Source organism: Benincasa hispida, chromosome 5 (assembly GCF_027475165.1).
Source record: "Benincasa hispida cultivar pf3 chromosome 5, pf3_genome.v1.1, whole genome shotgun sequence".
Taxonomy (NCBI): Eukaryota; Viridiplantae; Streptophyta; class Magnoliopsida; order Cucurbitales; family Cucurbitaceae; genus Benincasa; species Benincasa hispida.
In genome coordinates, this window is record NC_143482.1 from 1,845,473 (window position 1) to 1,868,442 (window position 22,970).

A 22,970-nucleotide genomic window follows, 5' to 3' on the forward strand; every position below is an offset into this window, starting at 1 on the left:
GAAAAAGAAAAAGCAAGCTTCAAACTTGCTAATACAAGGATAATACCATATTACAATATAGAGATAAAACCTCTTCAAAATAAATAAAAGCAAACCAAATAAACATATAACTAAAAATGAATATTCAATGAAGAGAACCACACTAGAAGAATTTTGGGCTTTAAACCGATATTAAAGGACTTTAATGTTGATTTCCAACCGACATTAAAGTCCTTTAATGTCGGTTGCAACTGAAGACCAAGAATCAAATGAAACTCTCTAAACCAATATTGAAGCCAAGAATTTGTCCGTTTGATCAATTATTGTTCGTTTTTTAAATTCCGTTGCCGAATCCATTTTGTCGGTCAAGAAGTTAAAAATGACATTATATGTCTCGTGTTGGGTTAGGAAATATCCGTCATTGTTTTTTATTAAAAAGTATAAAAAAATTTGCATGGCAAGCCATCAATATTTGTCTTCTACCTATGAATTTATCTACAAACAAAAATCAATATTTCCAATCCATTACATATACTCATCAAAATATGAAATAAACACACTAATCACCAACATCTGCATAACAATAACAGACTTTCATAGAATACTTACACCAAGTCATCATTTCTCTTATTCACAAATATCAATTAGTACTAATTCCATGAATACTTAACACTAAATACCCCATGAACACAAAAATATTATACATAAATCTTCCAATAAACAGATAATGGTTAGATAAATTTGCATTCATTCTAAGCTAGCATTTACATTCTATTGAGACAAAAAAACAAGAATTACATCCTTACACAAATCGGCCAACAAAACTTGCCCATTGGGTTTGAATTACGTCAATCTCTCTTTGGGTATATGCATTTTTTGTATTGAACTACAAAGAGAAAAAAAAATTCAACATAAGTTTACGTCCATTTATTAAATTAAAGCTAGTATATAAAAAATAAATAATTTACGTACGAGGCTAGTAATGGGAGTGGTAGGATTATACACTATTTCGTGTATATACGTTTGCACATAGTACCCGCATCCTACAGAATCTAATTGACGAGGGCACTGCATATAAAGAAGTTGAAAATAATTATTCTTATGTTCGAATGAACATAAATTGTTAAAAAATGAATGCAAATTTACCTTTACAGATTTCCATTTTGGAGAAGACCCATGGTGTTGGAGATCGTGCTTGGTTTGCCATGTTTTCAATCCACTAAATAGTTTGAAAACACTAGTTAAACATAAATACTTCAATTAAGACCTAAGAAAGTTCAATTACACTTACATATTTATAACTCCATGAAAATCCTCTTGAACCTTACTTCGAAGAGAGTCCAAAACATAAACACAATTTTCTTGTAGATTGATTACAATCAATATCCAATGATAACTATAATAAGCAAAAATTCTGAAATATTAGTACGTGCATAATGCAAATTAAAAATTCTAATTGGTCTAAATTAGCCAATTTTAGTTGATTGGCTAAATTTCTAGATCGAATATCTTGACACTTCATGTGTGGCAATATTCTTGCTTGATCAATTATAAAAAAACTTCTTCGTAATATCACGACCACATTCATCCCAAAGATACCTAAACAAAGTAAAAGTTATTATTTAAACATGAAACAAAGTATACATGAGTGAATCTAGATGAGTAATACTTACGCAATATATGTCAAAATACACATGTAGCCTATTTCAACCATAGTGCAATATTGGATCAGATCATCGCGGCTTAAATAAATAAATTTGTCTCTTACAAATATATGCTCGTCCAAAGTGATACGGATTATGTCTACATCGTTCATGTTATGCATGACATTCCGTTAAAAAGTTTGATGGTACCATTGGTATCAGTATATTTGGAGGACTAGTTGAAGCTCTTAATTGTTGAATGGTCCTACCATAATCAAAGTAACAAAAATTCAAAGTAGGAAAAATAATAAATAACCAAACTCATATACTGAAAAAGAGACATACTTTTTTCTCGTCAACCATAACTACCAGTTCACAAGGCCATTTTACAAAGTTGCCCATTGCTTGATTTAAGGACTCTATTTTACCCTTCACAGGAATTGGTATAGGCAAATCTTTTCCAATGACAATGTCAATTAGAACTTTAACAGTTAAGCATGACACATCATCATCAAATGTTGTGGCTATGCAACAATATTATCTACAGTTCCTATAGTCAAGTGGCATGGTGTCCCCTTAACAAATTTAAAAGAACTTATGTCATGCATGGTTAAACACATACAATATGATTAAAATTTAAAAATCACAACAAATAAATTACCTCCAAATCTTCTTTAGGTATCTTCTCAGTATCTTCTTCTTCAGATGCACTTAGTGCAACACTTCCAACAGATGATTTGGACCGATGAGATTGTCTGTCGTGAGGTCTTTCTCTTGGCACTTTACCATGTCGAACATTTTTTTCACTAGAGCCTCCTTCAATTTCTTGGCTCATTGAGGACTTTGGTTTTACTAATTTGAAATATTGGGAATAGGAAACAAAAGCACCCATTCCTCTAACACGTCCCCAATGTTCCCCTGTACCCAATGCTTTGGTCGGAACATCTTCATCTTCATAGACTTCAACCCATTTATCCTGTAAAACATATTACAATTTTCACACAATATCTATATCATCACAAGTTTCAAAAATTATATATATGTCATCTTAAACTTTGCACAATATAAACTTACAATCTGATTGGCATATTCTCGAGTAGCTTCATCAAATTATTCATTATTTTTTCCTTTTCTAGCTTCTTTCCATAAAGTCGCCTGATAAGAAGGATCATTCGAGGTTCTACATGAACATACATATTTAATTAGCATAAACATATTAGAATAAAAGATTTATTTTAAGTCGAAAAACTTACTAATTCTTGGGCAAGATTCGCATAACCCTTCCGAAAAATGTGATGATTATATACACATTTCGCACGTCTTTCTTTTTGAAGAGGACTGATTTCCTGTACAATAAATCTAGTTGAAGCTACCTATCAAAACAATGATAATGTTGACATTTAATTTATTGTGAATGACTTACATCCAATTCTTCACTCAATCGTTCATTGAAAAACGATGTCCACTGATCTTGTTCTATATGAGAATATTGTTGGGGAGGAAATTGCAAGACCGAGGGTTCATCCTTAAATGAAAGTATGAACTTTTGAGTCAATGTTTTCTTGAAAGTCTGAAACTTCCTAGATGCAGACATGAATATGTTGGGTTTTACGTCCTAAAAACTCGCAGTTTGTAAAATAATAAACATCTTCTATAATCAATATACTTGTTATTGATTTCATAAATTGTACGAATGTTTAAATCCAATAAACTAAGACTCGTGACTATTGTATGAGTACTTGAACTTTATGTGGAGCCATAAGAGTGGATCAAGTTCGAGTAAATAGTCCAAATGATCTATGGTACATGGATAAGATTGAGTACCTTATTCTGGTAACACCATTGGATGCGGCCTACTCTGTAGTTGTTACAAAGAGTTGTAAAGTGCTACATACGATGTGATCCTAATTTATACATGTTATGACATGATGAGTAGGGGTGTCCTATGCAATGAGTTTGCATAAGATCATGACCAAGAAATAAGTCACTCTTACACTATAACGTTGTTTACTGTTTAAGACTGACTATTTTACCTTGATGACCTAGGTAACTCGATCTTAATCCTAAGCTAACTATGAATTCCTGTTATTCGGGATTGCCATTAGATTTGCATAGGTGAGGATTAGCTCAAGAGTGTCGGCTCAATAAGACTCTCATTTCAGGGGTAAGATCGGATAGATAGTTGAAGACATAGGTTGTAAGACGGAGTTCACGCCTACTCGATTTAGGGATAGGAGAAAGATTGTTCTCTCAAGTACTGAATCCAGGTCTTGAACAAGGGGCCCCACCCTCTCATTGGGCTGAAAGAGTTTGGTTTAGTGATTGGATCACAAACTAATTGTTCATTAGAAGATCAGTAGGGACTTGAGGAATAAGACGTAATCTCGGGGGTAAAATAGATATTTGATCTAGCCGTTATTACGAACAACCTGTGAAAGGTCGACTTGCTGATTATGGTTAAATCACATGGACATAATATATATCTACAATGAGGGGAGTGCAACTATGAGCTTTAGTGGAGTGACCCATTAGTAAATGGGGATTAATCTAGTCTAATGAGTTTAGCCAATTAATCTAGGATCGTTGGAGCCCATGATCTGTAGGTCCGCGAGGTCCCCCTACTAGCTCGTAATGGACTAGCACTAGTATAGCGTGATAAGTTAATTTGAATCGTTCAAATTAGAATTAAGGAAATTAGTAATTATATGAGATATAATTATATGTTTAATTTGAGAATTGAACGAAATAGGAGAATTTATATATTTAAATATGACTTAAATATATAAAGATGAATATGTGTTAAAATTAATTTAATATTTGATATTAAATTAATTAAGTTTTATTCAATAATTAATTTATGAAATTAATTAAAATTTTCAATGTTAAAATCAAAATAGATTTAATAAAATCAAAATTGGATTTTTGAGATAAAATTTGAAAATTAGAAAACAAAATACTTGAATAGAAAATGAAGATTTTCCATTATCCATGTTTGAAGTAGCTCACACATAATGCATCTTCTTGGCTTTGTCTTCTCCTAGCATGAGCTGCAACTCATACAAGTCTCTCCTTTGCATGTTGATCTGTATTATAATGAAGAGATTGATCAAACCAAGTCTCCTATGCCTAATTTTGGTCTTCAATTTTAGTTTGGTCCCCATTTAATATGACATTTACCTAACCATTAGAAAATATTTCATTTTTACATATATCAATTTACACCATCTATTACATTTTATTTGAAAAAACCTCACGTGAAACTTATAATTGCATCGGTTATACCTTTAAACTTTCATAACTAAATGAATCAATTTAGACTCTTAATTATTATAAAATCGACATTTGAAGAAATCTACACGCATTTGAAAATTAATGCATGAATGATTTTCAGAGATAATCATAATAAAAGGTCTAAATTGATCTACTTACGAAAATTTAGAAGTTTAATTGTATCAAACTAGAAATTCTAGTCAAAATGAACTAGGCTTAGTGGTATTGACAAATATTGATGACAAATATTAAACTCCTAAATTCTAGTCAAACTGATTTACAATTGTTGTTTATAGTTGATGACATCAATATTTGCCACATGAAAGATTTAAAATAATTCTCTGTTCATAGCAATGATTAAATATTAATGTCGATAGTCCCAATCAATATAATTTAGAGATAATTGATATTTACAATCTCTCAAATCTTTATACTCTACTTGTTTATACAAAGTACATATTCTTAAAATTTATTAAACACGAACGAGATAACCTCGAAATTACACCAAGAAAATAATATATATATATATATATATATATATATATATATCTCAATCGATCAACCAATCAATCTTGATTGTCAGAATATTCTCTATAACTTTTCATCTCTAAAGTAATGATCAAAGTCAAAACTCTTCTTACACCTTTTCCTTATTCGAGCGGCAACTAAGCATTGTTGCCCGTACTGATCAAAGGTTGTTGGCTACCTTTTCCAATTAAATACTAATATTTCTCTTTTATTATTATTATTTTTTTAAAAAAAGCCATATATAATTTCTAAAGTTGTTTATGCAAAAGGACAGTAATGGAAGAAGCAACAACAACGTTAAGATTTAAATGGAGTGTTAATAGTCAAATGCGTCTTTTTGTGTATTTAGCTATTTATTGTTTTCCTAAGTTTTAGGAGAAATTTTCACTTTAAAAATTTGTGAGGTTTTATGGTATTTTATGTTTTAAAGTGTTAGTTTATATTTAGTTATGTTGTTGGAGAACATGGGTTAATTAAAAATTGGACAATTATGAGAAAAATGAGAGTATTCATATGAAAAAAAAGGACATATGTATAATTTGTTTTCACCACTTTAAACAAAGTGGCCACTATATCTCGATCGAAATTCATGAATTTCAGCCATTTATTTGATCGAGATTCCACTCAGTATGCTTGAATCTAGGTCGAATTTCATGATTTCTAGAAAACAAAAATCTAATGGCTTCTTTCTTGTTTCTTTTCTTTCTTTCTTTTAATAAATCATTTTTTAGTTTTTTGGGATTAAAGAAAAAAAACATTATTCTACATATAATTTTTAGAAAAGAATAACGATGTATACCCCTAAAACTTTAGGTGTTGTATTAAATCTAAATCTTGAACTAGTAGATGTATTAATGCGAACTCTGAGATTTTATAAGTGTATCAATTTACATGACAATGCTAACCAATATTAAAGGGAGTTGGCCCACCTTACCCTGTCACTGTCGCGTATTGTCATCGCTCACTCGAATCATGCATTTTGCATTCTGATCTTTATCCCACAGTCGACTACCCTCATAATGACACATGAAAATTGTGAATTGAGTCAATCGAGATCTCACAAAGTTGTCTCCTATAAAAAAGAAGAAAAAAAAATCACATGATCGAGACATACCCAAATACGCTATAGCACCACAATAAAAATCACCAAAGCATCCAACATGCCATGCTCCCTCATCTTGATTGTCAATTCAAGTCGCAAGATCGGATTGGCTGATGGCCCTGGGAGGGATGAGAATTCAACGATCACGCCCATTCCTTCTACGGGATGAGACATGAAATCATTGGGTATTTCAAGCATTTTTTTTTAATAATACGTAAAATAGAAAAATTGAACCTCTAACTTTGAGCTTGTCAGTACAAGCACTATGTCGATTAGACTATGCTCGTTTTGACGAACATTTTAGGTACGAGAATCCCTTAATTTCTTCATTTTTCTCAATTAACTTTAAACAAATCAAAAGTATACTATACTGTACTCTATAATATATATGTACTCGAGAATCCTCATTTTCAAGAATACAATGGTTAGTAAACTATAAAAGAGTATAGCTTGGAGGAGAGTTTTGTTATGCCCAAGTGTTCGGACTCAGAACATGCAAAAGGAGAAAAATGAAGAAGAAAAGGATCCCTTCCTCAAAGAAGAAAAGGATCCCTTCCTCAAAATTATAGGGGTAATTTGAAACCAGAAAATAATTTTCAAGATATTGTCATATCTACAAAATTTCAATAGTTGAAAACATAGTTGCTAAACCAAATTCCTAATTTGCGACCCATTGCAATTTCTCAAATATATATTATATATGCTTACATTGACATTGAGAAAAAGAAAATTTCATAACTTATCCATTAAAAATTCATAACTTATTCCTCAAATATAAGTAGATCCCTTCCTCAAAGTCTAGTAAAATGGTTGAAAAGATATGGTTTACTCTTTTGGGGTTTCAAGCTTTCCAGAGAAGAATATAAATTAAGTGCTGATGAATTGTCAATGTTAGCCACATTACAATGTATCTATCTAAACCCCTAAACGACATCACAAAACTTCTAAAGATTGCTTAAAAATTGCTAAGGTCTCTTTGTGGAAGGAGATTGAGAATTTGATTCTTTACAGCACAAACTTACAGGCATGTATTCTCTATTGATTTAGTAGAAATAAAAGTACCTGCACTCTCAAAAACCGTTTAAACAGAGTGAACAACACGCATTCGGGAAGATTCGAGAAAGATCAGGATTTTGTGGTAACTGTGAACTAAAAAAACAAATACAACTGAATGTCATAAGTGAAGTGACTTCTCCTTTATATATATATTCTTCCAAGTTCTTAAGCTGGCAACTGGAGTTTTTGGTTGTTCTTCCAACTGCAGAGATTGAATGTTCAAAAAGGTAAATGTCATATAACATAATTCAAAGAAGAAACACACACTTGGATCGTATATAAGAAATCAAGGATTATTTGGAGAAAAAGATCTACGTCACCTCTGAAAATAATAATAGAAGAAGTCTGCGTAAAGTAGCGTTTGCACAAGCCCAGAAATCCAAGCTGCAATTTCACAAAGTATGTTTGTTAGGAAGTTAGCCAATTTCTCCAAGAACATTGAACAACTAACAACATATTTTCCTCTAGGTGATTGTGTGCCGCCCTTTTTGATTAAAGTGAGCAAAACAAGCTTTTCAAAATATATCTCTACGATCTAAGGGCTATGTGACAAATTTTTCAAGAAGTAAACCGTCATGGTAGAAGAATCTCCCCAATATTTTTCATTAATTCCAGATATGCTATTCTATGCTACTTTAAACATGTTGCACATCAGGCTGAACGCTCCAACTAACATTTTATTGCTATTTTAGCATACTATGGTTTCAAGGTACTGAAAGATGTCACATGACTAAAAGACGCTTTAAAATAAAATTCCAAAATCAAACTATGATGACAATAACAAAAAAAAGTTCCTTTTTCGCTATTCTCCTGCATTCAGAGCCTGATATGAAGTTTCAAAGAAATAAAATTATGTTGAACATGCTAATTATAGTTATACAGCCCATTGCATCAATTTCAGATTGACTTGCATCTGCATTTTATTATTATTATTATAATAATTGCAGAAGAAAAACCATCTCTTAGAAAATGTCTTTAATTCCAATGGGAAACTAAACATCAAACAATTCAGAATGAAAATAATCAAGAAAGCAGAGAGTTTGTGTCATATTATACAATGCCACCCGAAAGTTTCAATAATATTATCCCAAAAAATTGAACTGTGGTTACATACATCAATATTACCTTAGGATGCATCTGTCTTTTTCTTGAAATGTAATGAAACGAAGTTGCTATTTACTAACAAAATCTTGCACAAAACAAAACACCCCCAACAACTTGCCACTAAATCGCAACAAAGGGGAGAAGAAAGAGATGACTTACTTATCCAGTGTACAAAGTGAGGCTCAGTGAAGTATCGGTAGATCCAGTTGACAATGTATAAAGCTCGGTATGCACTGCATCAAGAAAAGTTTGGAATGTTTGTTTATAAAGTTCTGAGGTTGACATAAACAAGTCAAAGAGGTGGATAATAGATGGGCTAATAGAAGCTACTACGTGTTCATAAAAGAGGAAGAAGCTTTTCACAAGGTTGTCTTCACCATTTGGCTCCAGTATAACCCAAACTAAACAAAACCATCACACAGGAAACAAAATAGGTTTGTCTGTTATGGAAATATATCAAACTCTTGTTCAATTGATAATCAATCAAACCCCTTGAAAACTATCCACTTAGACAGTGCACAACTTAATTTTTACATGAATTCGGATGTTTAGTTTAGTATTCAAGTAGAAGTATGGCAGCCTTTATAAAAGAAATGTCTTGTCCTTGAAAAATCTTCGCAGCGCAAATCTTGATGGAGGAGAATCATTAGATAATTTGTATAATTTATTTAATTGTAGCTTAGTTGTCAGTTAACATTAATTTATATTTTAGAATTAATTAGTTTATTGTCTTATTTCCTTTGGGATGGACTTCCCTTGTTGCCATAGATTCAGCCAAATAAGTTCAATCCGTTGTATCAAATCTAATAAACTTGATTAGAAAATTAGAGAATTAGATCATTTCCAAACAATGGTCCATCCAGACTCTGTTTCTACTTTATTTGTGGATGTGGATTACATTCTTTGGTATAAATCAAACTGCAAGTATATAAATAATGACGCCAGCTCTAACTGAAAGAGAGTGTATAGATTGTCTGCTCTAAAATATTCCAGACTCACATGCAATTGCAGTTTATATTTTGATAGACAGTGGTCCGGTACCTCCACTACTATTTTCTAGCATGAGTAGGAAAATAGGAACGTTGTGAAGTCACTAGACACATACGAGGAACAATTAGATTTATGGTTCATGAGACAATTATCTGGGCTCCAAACCATTCAGAAGACAGACTAACAATTTTCTATTTTTCCAATTGGTTGATGTTCATTGGCACACTATCTAAAATAGTTGAGGTTCTATACCAAGAAAAGAAAAAGGGGAGATACGATGAAATTTGCTCCTACTTCATGGATTTGAACTCACAGTAGGTGTTAGACTTACATAGATGCCTACATTCAGCCACAGTGTAATTACATATAGAAAGAAAGTAAACATGAAATTGTATTCAAATTCCCAATTGTCTAGTATTTATGGTTGGAACGATTCTAAACGGCAAGTACAGATAAGAATATGAAAATAGCAATATAAGGAAAGGTGGAAATTGAACAATAGATTCAAGTGCTATCACATGATTCACATCAATGGTAGTGAAATCATACCCAAGAAGAAATACGTATTGCCCAGTCAAATTGTCGATATTCTTTGTTCGTTGTAGAAGTACAAGCTGAGGGAGGATGGCAACAGCTTCCAAGTACAAAGAAAATGTCCACATGACCTGTTCCATTTATTTACCTCAATATAGGAAAGAGATGTGCAACAAATCCTTAATTAAAACCTTAAAATTAGACTTGCCTTCTGTTGCAGGTTTTTTTTTTTTTTTCCTCTTTGAATAGTTTCAATGTGAAATGTTATAACTAAGAGAAAATCATAAAAAGAGCTAACCTCCTTGAATGTTAATTTTTCATTGATAAGTAGGGCCAAGACAAAACATGGTAAGATCAGGAAAAGATGGCGGAAAGTGTCTTGGTTCTTGTCATATGACCGACGAACAATCTTGTGACGTCTAATATACCAAACAATTGAATACGAACTTCCCAAGAATATTAACTTCATGATCGAATTATACAGAGATATGAAGTCGGTAAAGATATCCAAGTAGCGAGTCGTAAAAACAATCGCATATAGCTCTTGAGTCTTCAAAGAAACACCTACATCAAATGAAGCATATTAAAATAGAAGAAATTATAGCCAAAACCTAACCATTGAAGAGCATATAGAACAACATACATGATAAAGACCATGTCTCAAAACCCAAAAACAAGAAAGACCCTCTAAAACATTGAGATTCCAATATCCTTAACAAATATTACAAAATGTTAACATAGCCGAAATTCCACATCGTTGAATAACTCTAAGCCTTCATTGTGTGATATGTATGTTGGGACTATCATCATATTAGACAAAAACTTCCCTTTTGCAATTCTTAGGCAATTCTCGCACATTTCAACTCCCAGACCCAAGAATGTAATACATCAAAACGGAACAAATCTTCTCAGAACCTACAAATCCAAGACATCTAAAACGAAAAGCTCCAATGGGTATCCATACGACATTCCAAATACAACGAATACAAAAGCACTCTGGGCAAATTCCCAAAAGAAAAGCTAATAAAACTAAAATCCAAACAAAGAAATGGCGGAGGGGAATAAAATCCATACCAGCACAGGATTTAATGGTATGGATCTTGAGAAGCAAGACGAGAACGCTTGCAAGATGGGTCATATCAGCCGCTAATCTAAAGATATTCATCTTAATAGATTAGATCTGTTTGTGAAGAATCGAAATTGGGGACCGATCTCTAAAGCTGAGCTCTCAATGGAATCCTTCTGGGCTGAGATTGATGGAACTTCAACCTCAGAAATCGGAAAAAATGGTGTAGAGAAGCTTCCCGATTGCCGTTTTCAGTTGTTCCTCCCCCCACTTTACCCACGACGCATCAAAGTTATTCTTATTTACCGCATAATTAACATTTGCCGTATGCGGTAACGGTGGTTTCGAAAAATGGCGTTCATATATTGTTTTTGAAAAATAGCTTCCCTTTTTTGAAAAATAGTCTTGAAATTTGAGTTTTGAGTACGAACTATGCTGGCAATAAAGTTAAAACTTTTTTAAAACAATCTGTCACTCAGTTTCATCCATAATTTACATAATTTAATTAATTAATGAGTCATTTCTAATTTAAGAAGAATGATAGAGGCAAAATAAAAGGATTGAACATAGAAGAGAGGATTGAATGTATGTGAATATAACAAATCCTATAAATGAAATTATATGAGATATTTTAATATTTTAACATTTTAACATTTTCTTAGGTTTTCGAGATTTTCATATTAATGTCATATTTTTCTACATTTTCATCCCTTCTTTTTTTTTTCATACATGTGTATGTATATATATATATCACTCTTCTATTTTATAAATTAAATAAATACTATCAATCATATAAACTCGAAACCCCATATTCGTTATATGAAATTAACCTCTCTCACAAATGGTATAAAAAACATACTTTGATGAGGAATGTGTAGGAGAAGATTTTTTAACATGTTTCACAAATTGTATCCGAACATACTATGATCCCAACTCACCCTTCCAATTTGCTTCAAAAGCTTGTTGCAAATTATGGAAAATTCCACAACTACATCGAAATGCAAATATATACGAGATATAGTAAAAAAAAAAAAATGAAAAAGAAAAAAACAAAATTAATAAAATAAATCCGCTATGAAATTTAGAAAGAAAACAAAATAAAGAATGTGATTGTTTCAAACTATTTACATAAATAATAAAAATAAAAATAAAAAAAATACTGATAGACTTCTATCAGCGTCTATCACATAATATCAATGATAGATTTCAATTTGTTTGATAGATTTCCATCAGTGATAGACACTGATAGACTTCCATCAGTTTCTATAAAAGAAGATTAAATTTTGTTATTTTGTGTAAATAATTTTTTTTTATTTTTCTATTTTTAAAAATTCCAAGAATATATATATATATATATATATATATTTTTTTTTACTTTGCAAAAAAAAAAAAAAAAAGCAGCCATAATATCTCATCCCAATATTGCATACGGGTCGAGTAGGATGGGAAAACGGGGGAAACTATTTAAATAAGGGAGATTTTGTCTTCGGATAAATTTTATAAACTAAATAATATAGAGTTTAAAGAAGGAAACTAAATTGAAAATAAATAGATAAAAATTTCTATCATAAATCGAACTCAATAAGCTTCTTCTTCCTCTTTTCATAAATATATTCGTAATGCCTTTCGTATCTGTTGTGTACGTCTGTCGAGGTCTCCAATGCATCAACGGCGACGATCAATCGCTCAAAATCGGTTATGGGCATAGAAAACGTCTGATCTCCCGATCACCATTCAGGAAACTTCCGTACAAGATCATGAGAGAAGCTTGTTTTCATTGGGAGAAATTAAGTTCCCTATCCCTCTTCCTTTACGAAAACTCTGAGAAATTAACTTATGCCTTGAAGCATAAATCAATCACATCGAACTAGTCTGAAGGGTGAATAATGATGATGATGGTGAAAGAACTAGAAGCGACGACGGTGATGTCATGGAAGGAGATGTTAGGTGAAAATTTAACTTTAAAAAACAAGAGGGAACCAACCCTTGGTTGGAGAATCTCACATTGGAAAATTTGGTTTTTGAAGTCTCCCTTATGTACTCCAATCTCGAGTTTTGGGTTTGGGTCCCAAGGGGTACCAATGTTTTGGAGGGAGTGAGGAGATAGACCAATGTGGGTTCAAAGACACAACTCATTTTCACTTCATTCCATTTTTCCTCTCCTAACTCTTCCATTTTAGATTTTCGAGCAGTGGGTTAGAAATGGTGCGTATTCCGATTAGTAATGGTGCATTTCCAATTGCTCTTTGCTTGATCGTCGTTCCTTGACCGATTATTGTTCGTGAAGAAAATCGGAAGCGATGATTTTCATGAGCAGCAGAACAAGACAATTCGAAATTATAATCATGAATGAACATATATTTACAGTCGACTTCGAAACAAATGGTTATACAATTACAAAGCAGAAATTACAGCATGTACAATACAAAAGAACAGAGATCAAACTTTACGCACATATGAGGATGCATCTCCACGCTCCGATGCGCACGAACGCTCGAACAACAGCGACCTCGAACGTTCGATCTACACGACTGCAACACAGCAACGAACACTTCGCGCTCGTCCTCAACGATCTCCTCTATCACGAACAAGGTGACCTTGGTATTCTCGGTGCGAGAATCCAGATGGTGGGCTCTGTTCGGACTTAGTATGAGGCAGACGAACGGAGGAAACAACGATCGCGTACACGACTTGGCAAGTAAGAGATGGCGGAGACCTATCGTATAGGTCGATGCCCAATCGTTTAGATAAATCAATGCGATCGTCTAGCAAAAGCTATGCAATCGTTTAGTCTATCGTTTAGCTCGGCCTGTCGCCTACAGACTCTACACGATCATTTACCTTGGGCTAGCGATCGTTTAGCATAGCTATGCGATCGTTTAGTAAATATTGCATGATCGTTTAGCTCGCACCTGTATGATTGTTTAGTAAATCTAAATTTACTTGACGACTTTGTGAGTTTCTTTTTCGCGAGAGAAAACTCAAAAAAATTTCAAATGTTTGTAAAAACATCTTTTCAAAATAGGAAAACCATTTTCCTTTGAAACTCACGGTTACCATGATCCAATAACTACCCACTACTTTGGTTATTTAAAAGAAAAAATATTAATTATCCAATAATTAATATTATTATAAATATAAATGATAACCAACTTATCATACTACATTTATAACCTATAGTTTTAATATTTCATCTCATGAAACATATAAACCATAGTTCTTTTTCTATTCCATGGTACTTAATGTAAATCTCATTTACATCAATCATCCACTCATACCGATTATTCATATATAATCAAAATACCTCTTGACAATTTGAACATTCAAATCAACACCAAGAACTGATCCTCAACAGAATCCAAGCTACAAAGGAGACCTCATGGACCTGTAACTCCGAAGCTCCAATGGTGTGTGAATAACTGACTAAATTCTTTAATCACGGGATCTACCATCCGTTAACTGTCAGGCATTCCACTAAAGACCGACAACTGAACTTTCCTTACTACAGATATATTATTTGTCCATTTTAACCAATCAAAAGTGCGACAACCCTTCACAGATCGCTCGTAAGTACAGCTGGGCCAATAACCGTTATGCCCCTATAGTTACATCTGTCTCCTTAAGTACCACTAATCCCTCTAATGAACATAAGTCATAGTCTTACTGTGACTGAGTCTTCTCTTCTAAAGAGAAGTTGTGGCCACTATGTTCAAGCCCCGGAATCAACCTTTAAGGGAGCAATCTCTTTACTTATCCCTGCTTTGGGAAAGGAGTAAATTCCATATTGTGGATTGAGTTCCCAGCTTCCAGATCAGACAAGTCCCCAAAAAGGTAGGCATGTTGAGTTGGCAATCTGGCCACTCTTACCCATACTAATCAAAGGACCGCCCTCAAAGGCAGGAGTTCCCAAAACATTCGGGATTGAGGTCATGTCACCTATGGTTGTTTAGATGAGATGCAAGTCTCTAGTATCAACGGCGTTATATACAGAGTCTAGTCATCTCGTGGTCCAGTCTTATACAAACTCTTTGTATAGGACACCCCCGCTCCACGTCTCTACACGAATGGTCAGGATCTATCATCTATAGTAGTTTACAACACTTGCAAACCTCTACAAAGCAGGTCGTATCCGTAGTGTCATCAGGATCAAGTATCCCACCTTAATCCTTATACTACAGACCTATTTAGGTTATTACTTAAGGCATGATCCACTTGTATATCACAAATATATGCTTAAGTTCACATAAGATAACCAATGAGTTTTGTTTATTGGATATGAATAAAGGCCAGAACTAAATAATAATAATTTTATTCATCGAACAATGTGTATCTTTACGAAACAACAAGACTCCGAGAGAATTAGGACACTAATCCCAACAATTCGTCATTCTGAGGGTCCTGCCATTTCCAACAATTTTAAGACGGTTTCCGCCACAACATCAATAGCCTTCAGTAGCAACAATGACATTATGATATCTGACCTCAACCGTCCATTCCGATTCAAAGGAGAAAACTTCAAACGGTGGAAGCAAAAGATGTTGTTCTTTCTCACTGTCAAAATAGTTGCCGAAACTTATACCATAGCCAAGTCAATCGTACCTTTAGAAGAACCAACTGAACAACAGATAAATTAAGTTGCTGACTAGGAGGAGAAAGACTTTCTTTGTAAGAATTTTATTTTAAATGGTTTGACTTATGATCTGTATGACTACTACAGTACAATGAAGACATCAAAGGAGGTATGGGATGCCCTGCAAAAGAAGTACGAAAATGAGGAGGTTGGGTCGAAGAAATATGTTGTTAGCCGTTATCTCAAGTTCCAGATGACGGATGATAAATCCATGGAGGCCCAATCCCATGAACTCTAGAAGATAGCCCAGAGATAATTACTGAAGGTATGCATTTAGACTAACAATTCCAAGTTGTTGTTATTATTAATAAACTGCCCCTTTTATGGAAGGAATTTAAGAACATTTTGAGGCATAAGACCAAGAAGTTCTCCTTAGAGAGTCTTATAACCCAGCTAAGGATCAACGAGGAAGCTTGGAAGCAGGACCAGAGGGAGGAGGTGAATGCAATACCTGGGAAACCTGCCTCTGTCGTGGTAAAACCTGACAAAAAATCTAAGGGAACAAAGAAGAACGGTCAGAACCGTGGCTCCAGCAACCAGAACCAATAGAAAAAACAGAAGCCCATTTTATGAGAAAGGTACAGTTCCTCTGCTTTAATTGTAATAAACCTAGGCACATGACTAGGAACTATAGGAACATACGTCATCCTGCTGGTCGGGCGAACCTAACAGAAGAACCGTTAGTCGTCATGATCACATAAGTAAATGCGATCGGTGGTAGTGAAGGATAGTAGATAGACACTGGTGCTACGCGCCATGTCTGTCACGACCTTAGTCTATTTAAAACTTATACTAAAACTAAAGATAAGAATATTCCGTTGGGAGATTACCACTCCACGAAAGTTGTTGGAACCGGCAAGGTGAAACTGAAGTTTACCTCTGAGAAGACCCTCACGTTGAAGGACATTCTGCACACTCCGGAGATAAGAAAGAATTTGGTTTCGGGCTATCTCCTCAACAAAGCCGAGTTTACTTAAACTATAGGGGCAGACTTATATATCCTTACCAAAAATAATGTATTTGTAGGGAAATAGTATGCAACTGAGGGAATGTTCAAATTAAATTTAGATCTTAATAAAATTAAATCTTCTGTGTATATGTTGTGTTCTATGAATATTTGGCATGTTAGACTCTGTCATGTGAATAAGAATTTAATTAGTAACATGATTAGGCTGGAAATGATACCTAAGTTATCCACGAATGATTTTGATAAATGCGAATATTGAAGTCAGGCTAAAATTACTAAAACTCTGCATAAATCTGCATTTAGGAATTCTAAATCTATAGATTTGATTCATTCTGATGTTTGAATTTGATGGCATCTTGACTAGGAACAGTAAAAGATATTTCATTACCTTTATTGATGACTACTCTGATTTTACTTTTGTATATTTGCTGAAAAACAAAAGTGATGCTTTTGATGCCTTCAAACTTTGTGTTTCTGAAATAGAGAATCAGTTTAATAGAAAGGTTAAAGACTTCGTAGTGATAGAGGAACCGAGTACGACTCGAACAACTTTAATGATTTCTTTAACTTACATGGAACAATACACAAAAATACCACACCTTATTCTCCTAAAATGAACGTAAAAGCCAAAAGGAAAAGTAGAACTTTAGCTGAGCTAGTAGTTACTATTTTACTTAGTTCAGAAGCCTTACTGTGTATTATGTCCTAAATAGAATCCTAAAGTCTAATAACAAAACTCCACCTTACGAAATTCTCAAGAATAAGAAACCAATCTTGTCCTACTTTAGAACATAGGGTTGTCTAGTCTTTGTAAGGATTCCAGACCCAAAAAGGAGAAAGTTGGCTAGTAGAGCTTACGAGTGTGTCTTTATAGGTTATGCCTTAAATAGTAAAGCCTATAAGTTCTATGATCTAGTGAACCAAGTGATCATTGAGTCAAATAATGTCGACTTGGGGGCTCTGGATCAAGTGGTATAACCTTAGTTGGAAATCCTAACCCTAGAGAGGAAACTGACCCAAAACTTAGAAGAAGCAAAAGATCTAGAACCCCCAAAGATTTCTTAAATGACTTCCTGACCTACAATGTAGAAGAAGACCCTAAAGATCTGAGATTTGCCTTGTCCTCAGTAGATGCTAACCTATGGTAAGAAGCCATAAATGATGAGATGGATTCACTTGAGTCAAATAGGACTTGGCACTTAGTAGATCCACCCTTAGGTTGTAAGGTGATAGGGTGCAAATGGATCTTAAGAAGGAAACTTAGATCTGACGGGATTGTCGACAAATTTAAAGCTAGGTTAGTAGCAAAGGGCTTTAGACAGAGAAAACGTAGATTTCTTTGACACCTTCTCCTCTGTCACTAGAATTACCCCAATCCGTGTCCTGTTCTCTCTTGCTGCCCTTTATAACCTCGTAGTACATCAGATGGATGTAAAAATCGCTTTCCTAAACGGTGAACTTGAAGAAGAGATTTACATGGAACAACCTGAGGGTTTTGTTGTCCATGGTCAAGAAAATAAAGTGTGTAAATTAGACAAATCTCTTTATAGACTAAAACAAGCTCCTCGGCAATGGCATGAAAAAATTGATTACCTTATCCTATCTAAAGGTTTCAAGGTTAATGAAAGTGACAAATGCATCTACTATAAGTTTGATGATAACCTCTGCACTATCTTATGTCTATATGTAGATAATTTATTGATCTTTGGGTCGAACTTGCACGTTATAAATGATGTGAAATCAATATTGATTGCAAACTTCGACATGAAAGATTTAAGAGAGGTAGTGTAATCTTAGGCATAAAAATAAATAGATCTAAAAAGGGAATTTCTTTGGATCAGTCTCACTATATAGAAAAGATTCTAAAGAAATATAATTACTTTGATTGTAAACCAGCCTGTACTTCTTATGATCCTAGTGTCAAGTTGTTCAAGAACACTGGTGACAGTGTTAATCAATCTGAGTATGCGAGCATCATAGGCAGTCTAGATACGCTACTGACTGCACTAGGCCTGACATAGCTTATGCTGTAGGACTACTTTACAGGTTTACAAGCAGACCTAGTAAAAAGCATTGGAATATTGTAGAAAAGGTAATGAGATACTTGAAGAGAACCCAAAACTTAGGATTACATTATCAAAAGTTTCCCGTTGTCCTGGAAGGGTTTAGTGATGCTGACTGGAACTCTCTTTCGGATGATTCAAAAGCTACAAGTGGCTATATCTTTAATATAGTTAGCGGAGTTGTCTCTTGGAAGTCCAAGAAACAGACTATTTTAGCCCAATCTACGATGGAGTCAGAAATGATAGCATTAGCGACAACTAGTGAAGAAGCAGGCTGGCTTAGAAGTCTGCTATCAGAGATTCCCTTATGAGAAAAGCCGGTACTAGCCATATTGATCCATTGCAATAGTACTACAACAATCGCAAAAGTTCATAACTGTTACTACAACGGAAAAGGATGACAAATACTGTTGGATTTTATGTCCTAAAACTCGTAGTTTGTAAATTGATAAACATATTCTATTTTGTTTTTTGATAAAATTGTTATTGAAATTGTAATCTTGAATCCAATAAACTAAGATCCTGAGGCTATTTAATGTCGTTTGAACTTTATGTAGTGACACAAATGTGGATTAAGTTCAAATATATAGCCAAAATGGTCTATAGTATATGAATAAGGTTGAGCGCCTTATTCTTGGGACACCATGGATGCCATTTTGTAGTTAGTACAAATGATGTGATCCTAAATCGTTCATGTGGAGACATGAAAGTGGAGGCATCCTATGTTTACATAAGATTGAACCATGAAATAGTCACTTTTTAAGTTCTAAACGCCGTTTTATGTATAAAACTGACTATTTTGTTAATTGATGTTCTAGGTAACTTAATATTAATCTTAAGCTAACTATGAACTCCTGTTCACTCGGAATTATCCTTAGATCTGCATAGGTAAGGGCAGCTCATTATCGCTGGCCCAATAAGTCTCCCATTTTAGGGGTAAAATCAGGTGGATAGCTGGGAACATAGGGTACAAGATGGAATTCACTCCTACCCGTTATAGGGATAGTAGATAGGTTGTTCCCTTGAGTACTGAATCCAGGTCTTGAACAAGGGGCCCCACCCTCTCCTTGGCCCGAAAGGGGTTCGGTTTATAGGTTGGACCTTAAACTAATTGTTCATTAGAAGATCGGTGGAACTTAAAGAACAAGATGTAGTCTTGGGGGGTAAAACGATTTTTATGACCCAGCCGAGATTACGAACAATTTGTGAAGGATTAGCTTACTAGTCATGGTTATATCATATGGACACAAATATATCTATAGTGAGAGGAGTGCAACTACGGGACTATAGTGGAATGACTCGTGAGTTAATGAATGTTGATTAGCTCCGTCTAAAGAGTTTAGCCAGCTAATCTCGTATCGTTGGAGCCCATAATCTATAGGTCCATTACGTTTCCCTACTAGCTCATATGGAATAAACTTGGAACAGTATGATAGAATGATTCGAATTGTTCGAATTAGGTGAAGAGAGAAAAACTGACAAGTATATGTGATATAGTAGTCGGTTTTCAGTTTAGAGACACAGCTTTAATGATTAAATGTGATTTAAATATCAATAATATGAATACGTTCATATTCGAAAGATCGGAAATAATGGAAATGGTCAAAGATGTAAAAAGTCAAATAGTTGACTTTTGTCTTTGAAAAGTCAAACTTTGACAGACCTTATATTCAAATGTGATTTGAATTTCGAGAAAATGAATGCGGATTCATGCTCGGGAGGTCAAAATTAGTCAACATGGAAAAAATCATAAAAAGTCAAAATGTTGATTTTTCAGTCAAAGTTTGACTTTGACAAAATGACTATTTTTCCCTTTGACTAAAGTTAGTGGAAAATCCAAACTTTTGTTGGATAATTCCACTAACAAGATAGTGGGCTAGGTGTTGGCTTATAGTGGAGACATCAAGCCCACTTAGATAGTGGATTTTGAGGTATTGGGTTTTTATGAATTTGTTTCTTAGAGAAAATCGTGGCTCCCTCTAACTGATCAAAGAGATCATTTATACGAGGCGATGGGCACTTGTTCCTGATCGTCACCTTGTTCAACTACCTATAATCTATACATAACTGAGAGTACTGTCTTTCTTCTTGATAAAAATATCGACGTTTCCCAAGGTGACACACTAGATCTGATGTAACCCTTATCTACTAATTCCTGCAACTGAACTTTCAACTTCTTAAGTTCTTCTGGTACCATCCTATATGGTAACTGAGAAATAGGTGTTGTATTTGGAATTAAATCGATATTAAACTCAACTTCTCTGTCAGGTTGTAAATCTGATAACTTTTCAGGGAAAACATCCAGGAACTCTTGTACAACTGGTACATCCTCAGGTTTCAGCTTTTCGTCCTACAAAACTGTCACATGGGCTAAATAGGCTTCACATCTTTTACTTAGCAGCTTCCTAGCCTCCACTGCTGATATTAAGCTTCTTGGAAGTACTTTTTTGCTTCCTACAAATACTATCTCTTACCTACCCAAATCTCTTGAACATTATCTATTCTTAAAACAATCCATACAGTCTTAATATTTATTCGGGAAATCAATGCTCTAGGGTAACATCAACTCCATGAAATCTAAAGGAATCACTTCATAAACTATAATTATCAATAACTACCCGAGAGCCTGTAAAACTCTTATACTATTGCAACCTCTCTCACAGCATAATAATAACTACTTAAAGACATGCTCTCTACAATCTTCCTACAAGCAGTGCAACATGCTAGATAAAAATAAAGGTATAGCACCATAAGCAACTATTTGATAAATATACTGGTACATAAAGTTACTTTACCATTCATAACATAAAGAGACTCCTCTGTCTCCTGGTGGGTCACTTCGTAAAACCTGCCGTGCCACTGAGGTCGTCCTGCTCCCTTTCTCGTTTTTCTTCTCTTGAATCCCTTCCTCGGCTTCTGAGCCACTAGGCTTATCTGTCATTTGTAAAGTCATTCTCTATTTTGTTTGAACACCTCAACCTAGCTGGGGCATTCCCTCTTGAAATTTCCTGCCTGTCTACACTAGAAATATACGTTTTCCCCCCTTGTAACATGTCCCCTGATGATGCTTACCACAATTCGTACATAAGGGTTTCTTACCTGTACTAGCTACTGGCTCGGTAGAACACCCAAACCTTGATCTATCACCCATACTAACCACAAGTCTTGGCTTCTTTCTTCTTACACTATGCTGACTTGTAGCTCTCTGTCTCTTCCTAACTGCTTGACCAGAAAATAGAGGTCTAGTACTCTTACCTCTCGACTTTGCTGAAGCTCACTTTCATTCTTCCTTTGCTCCCTGACCTTTATCAATATCTATTAGGTCTTTCTCAATACCGTGATTTCTTTCTAAATCCGCCAGAATGGACTCGACACTTTCTACTAACCTTTTGGCGATACTATTAAATATTTTATCCCCTAACTGAGGATCTATTTTTATCTACGAAATCCTCGACTCCCCGTTTGAAGTCATTTCTTGATTTACCGGGTCTTTACCTTTCCATTCACTAGAATCTGGATTCCCTCGAATATCGAAACTTCTAAAGGTAGGGTCAGGGTCCCCATCTGCTGTCTGACTGCTCTGCATGCCACTTCTTCTCAGCTTCCTTTCCTAGTTATGTAGTACACATGTTAGGAACTTACGTTTGAGACCTAGACTCATGCATGAACTCTCACTTTTTTCCCAAAATCTTATGCTCTGATACCAACTTGTCACACCCCCTCCCAGATTACCCTTCTTAATCCAGAAGTGAATGTGACGATAGTAGTTACCAACCCTTTTGTGGCACTTACTGTCTAACTAACATCCTTAATCTGCTTAGATCCCTGGAATACATATATAACATTCACCAAACTAAGGAAAATTTAAAAAGAACCTCAGAACACCAGGGATCAACAACAACATAACTACATCATATTAACTCATACAGAGTTCAGCGATCCCAATATACTTTACTAGTCCCTAATATGAGCAACACATATGTACAAACATTTACAGAATAAACACCTAAAACCTCTCTTTAGACTTTGGACTTTTAA

The 22,970-nt window shown here is 34.3% G+C and overlaps 1 protein-coding gene and 2 long non-coding RNA genes across 3 annotated transcripts; all 3 read right to left on the reverse strand.

Moving 5' to 3' along the window:
- Nucleotides 1-857: 857 nt before the first annotated feature.
- LOC150035833 (uncharacterized) lies at nucleotides 858-1,881 on the reverse strand. Its single transcript, XR_016529481.1, has 3 exons — nucleotides 1,271-1,881; nucleotides 1,126-1,198; nucleotides 858-1,047 (listed from the first exon to the last, which is right to left on the reverse strand). It is a non-coding gene; the product is annotated as an uncharacterized LOC150035833 (long non-coding RNA).
- A 192-nt stretch (nucleotides 1,882-2,073) lies between these two features.
- Nucleotides 2,074-3,000, reverse strand: LOC120077550 (uncharacterized). The gene is made up of 3 exons (XR_005481777.2): nucleotides 2,876-3,000; nucleotides 2,697-2,802; nucleotides 2,074-2,598 (listed from the first exon to the last, which is right to left on the reverse strand). It is a non-coding gene; the product is annotated as an uncharacterized LOC120077550 (long non-coding RNA).
- Nucleotides 3,001-7,473: 4,473 nt separating this feature from the next.
- ERD2B (endoplasmic reticulum retention defective 2B) lies at nucleotides 7,474-11,850 on the reverse strand. The gene is made up of 6 exons (XM_039031054.2): nucleotides 11,281-11,850; nucleotides 10,505-10,770; nucleotides 10,222-10,337; nucleotides 8,842-8,915; nucleotides 7,899-7,962; nucleotides 7,474-7,780 (listed from the first exon to the last, which is right to left on the reverse strand). Exons 1-6 carry the CDS (start codon nucleotides 11,369-11,371, stop codon nucleotides 7,744-7,746), a joined length of 648 nt encoding a protein of 215 aa, XP_038886982.1. The 5' UTR covers nucleotides 11,372-11,850; the 3' UTR covers nucleotides 7,474-7,743.
- Nucleotides 11,851-22,970: the final 11,120 nt, after the last annotated feature.

What these genes read in the sequence shown, in the direction of transcription:
- ERD2B (XM_039031054.2), bottom strand. Translation starts at nt 11,371, where the DNA reads ATGAATATCTTTAGATTAGCGGCTGATATGACCCATCTTGCAAGCGTT. An exon ending in TACCATTAAATCCTGTGCTG is followed by an intron (nt 10,771 to 11,280) that starts GTATGGATTTTA and finishes CATTTGATGTAG; the next exon opens with GTGTTTCTTTGAAGACTCAA. An exon ending in AAAAATTAACATTCAAGGAG is followed by an intron (nt 10,338 to 10,504) that starts GTTAGCTCTTTT and finishes TAAATGGAACAG; the next exon opens with GTCATGTGGACATTTTCTTT.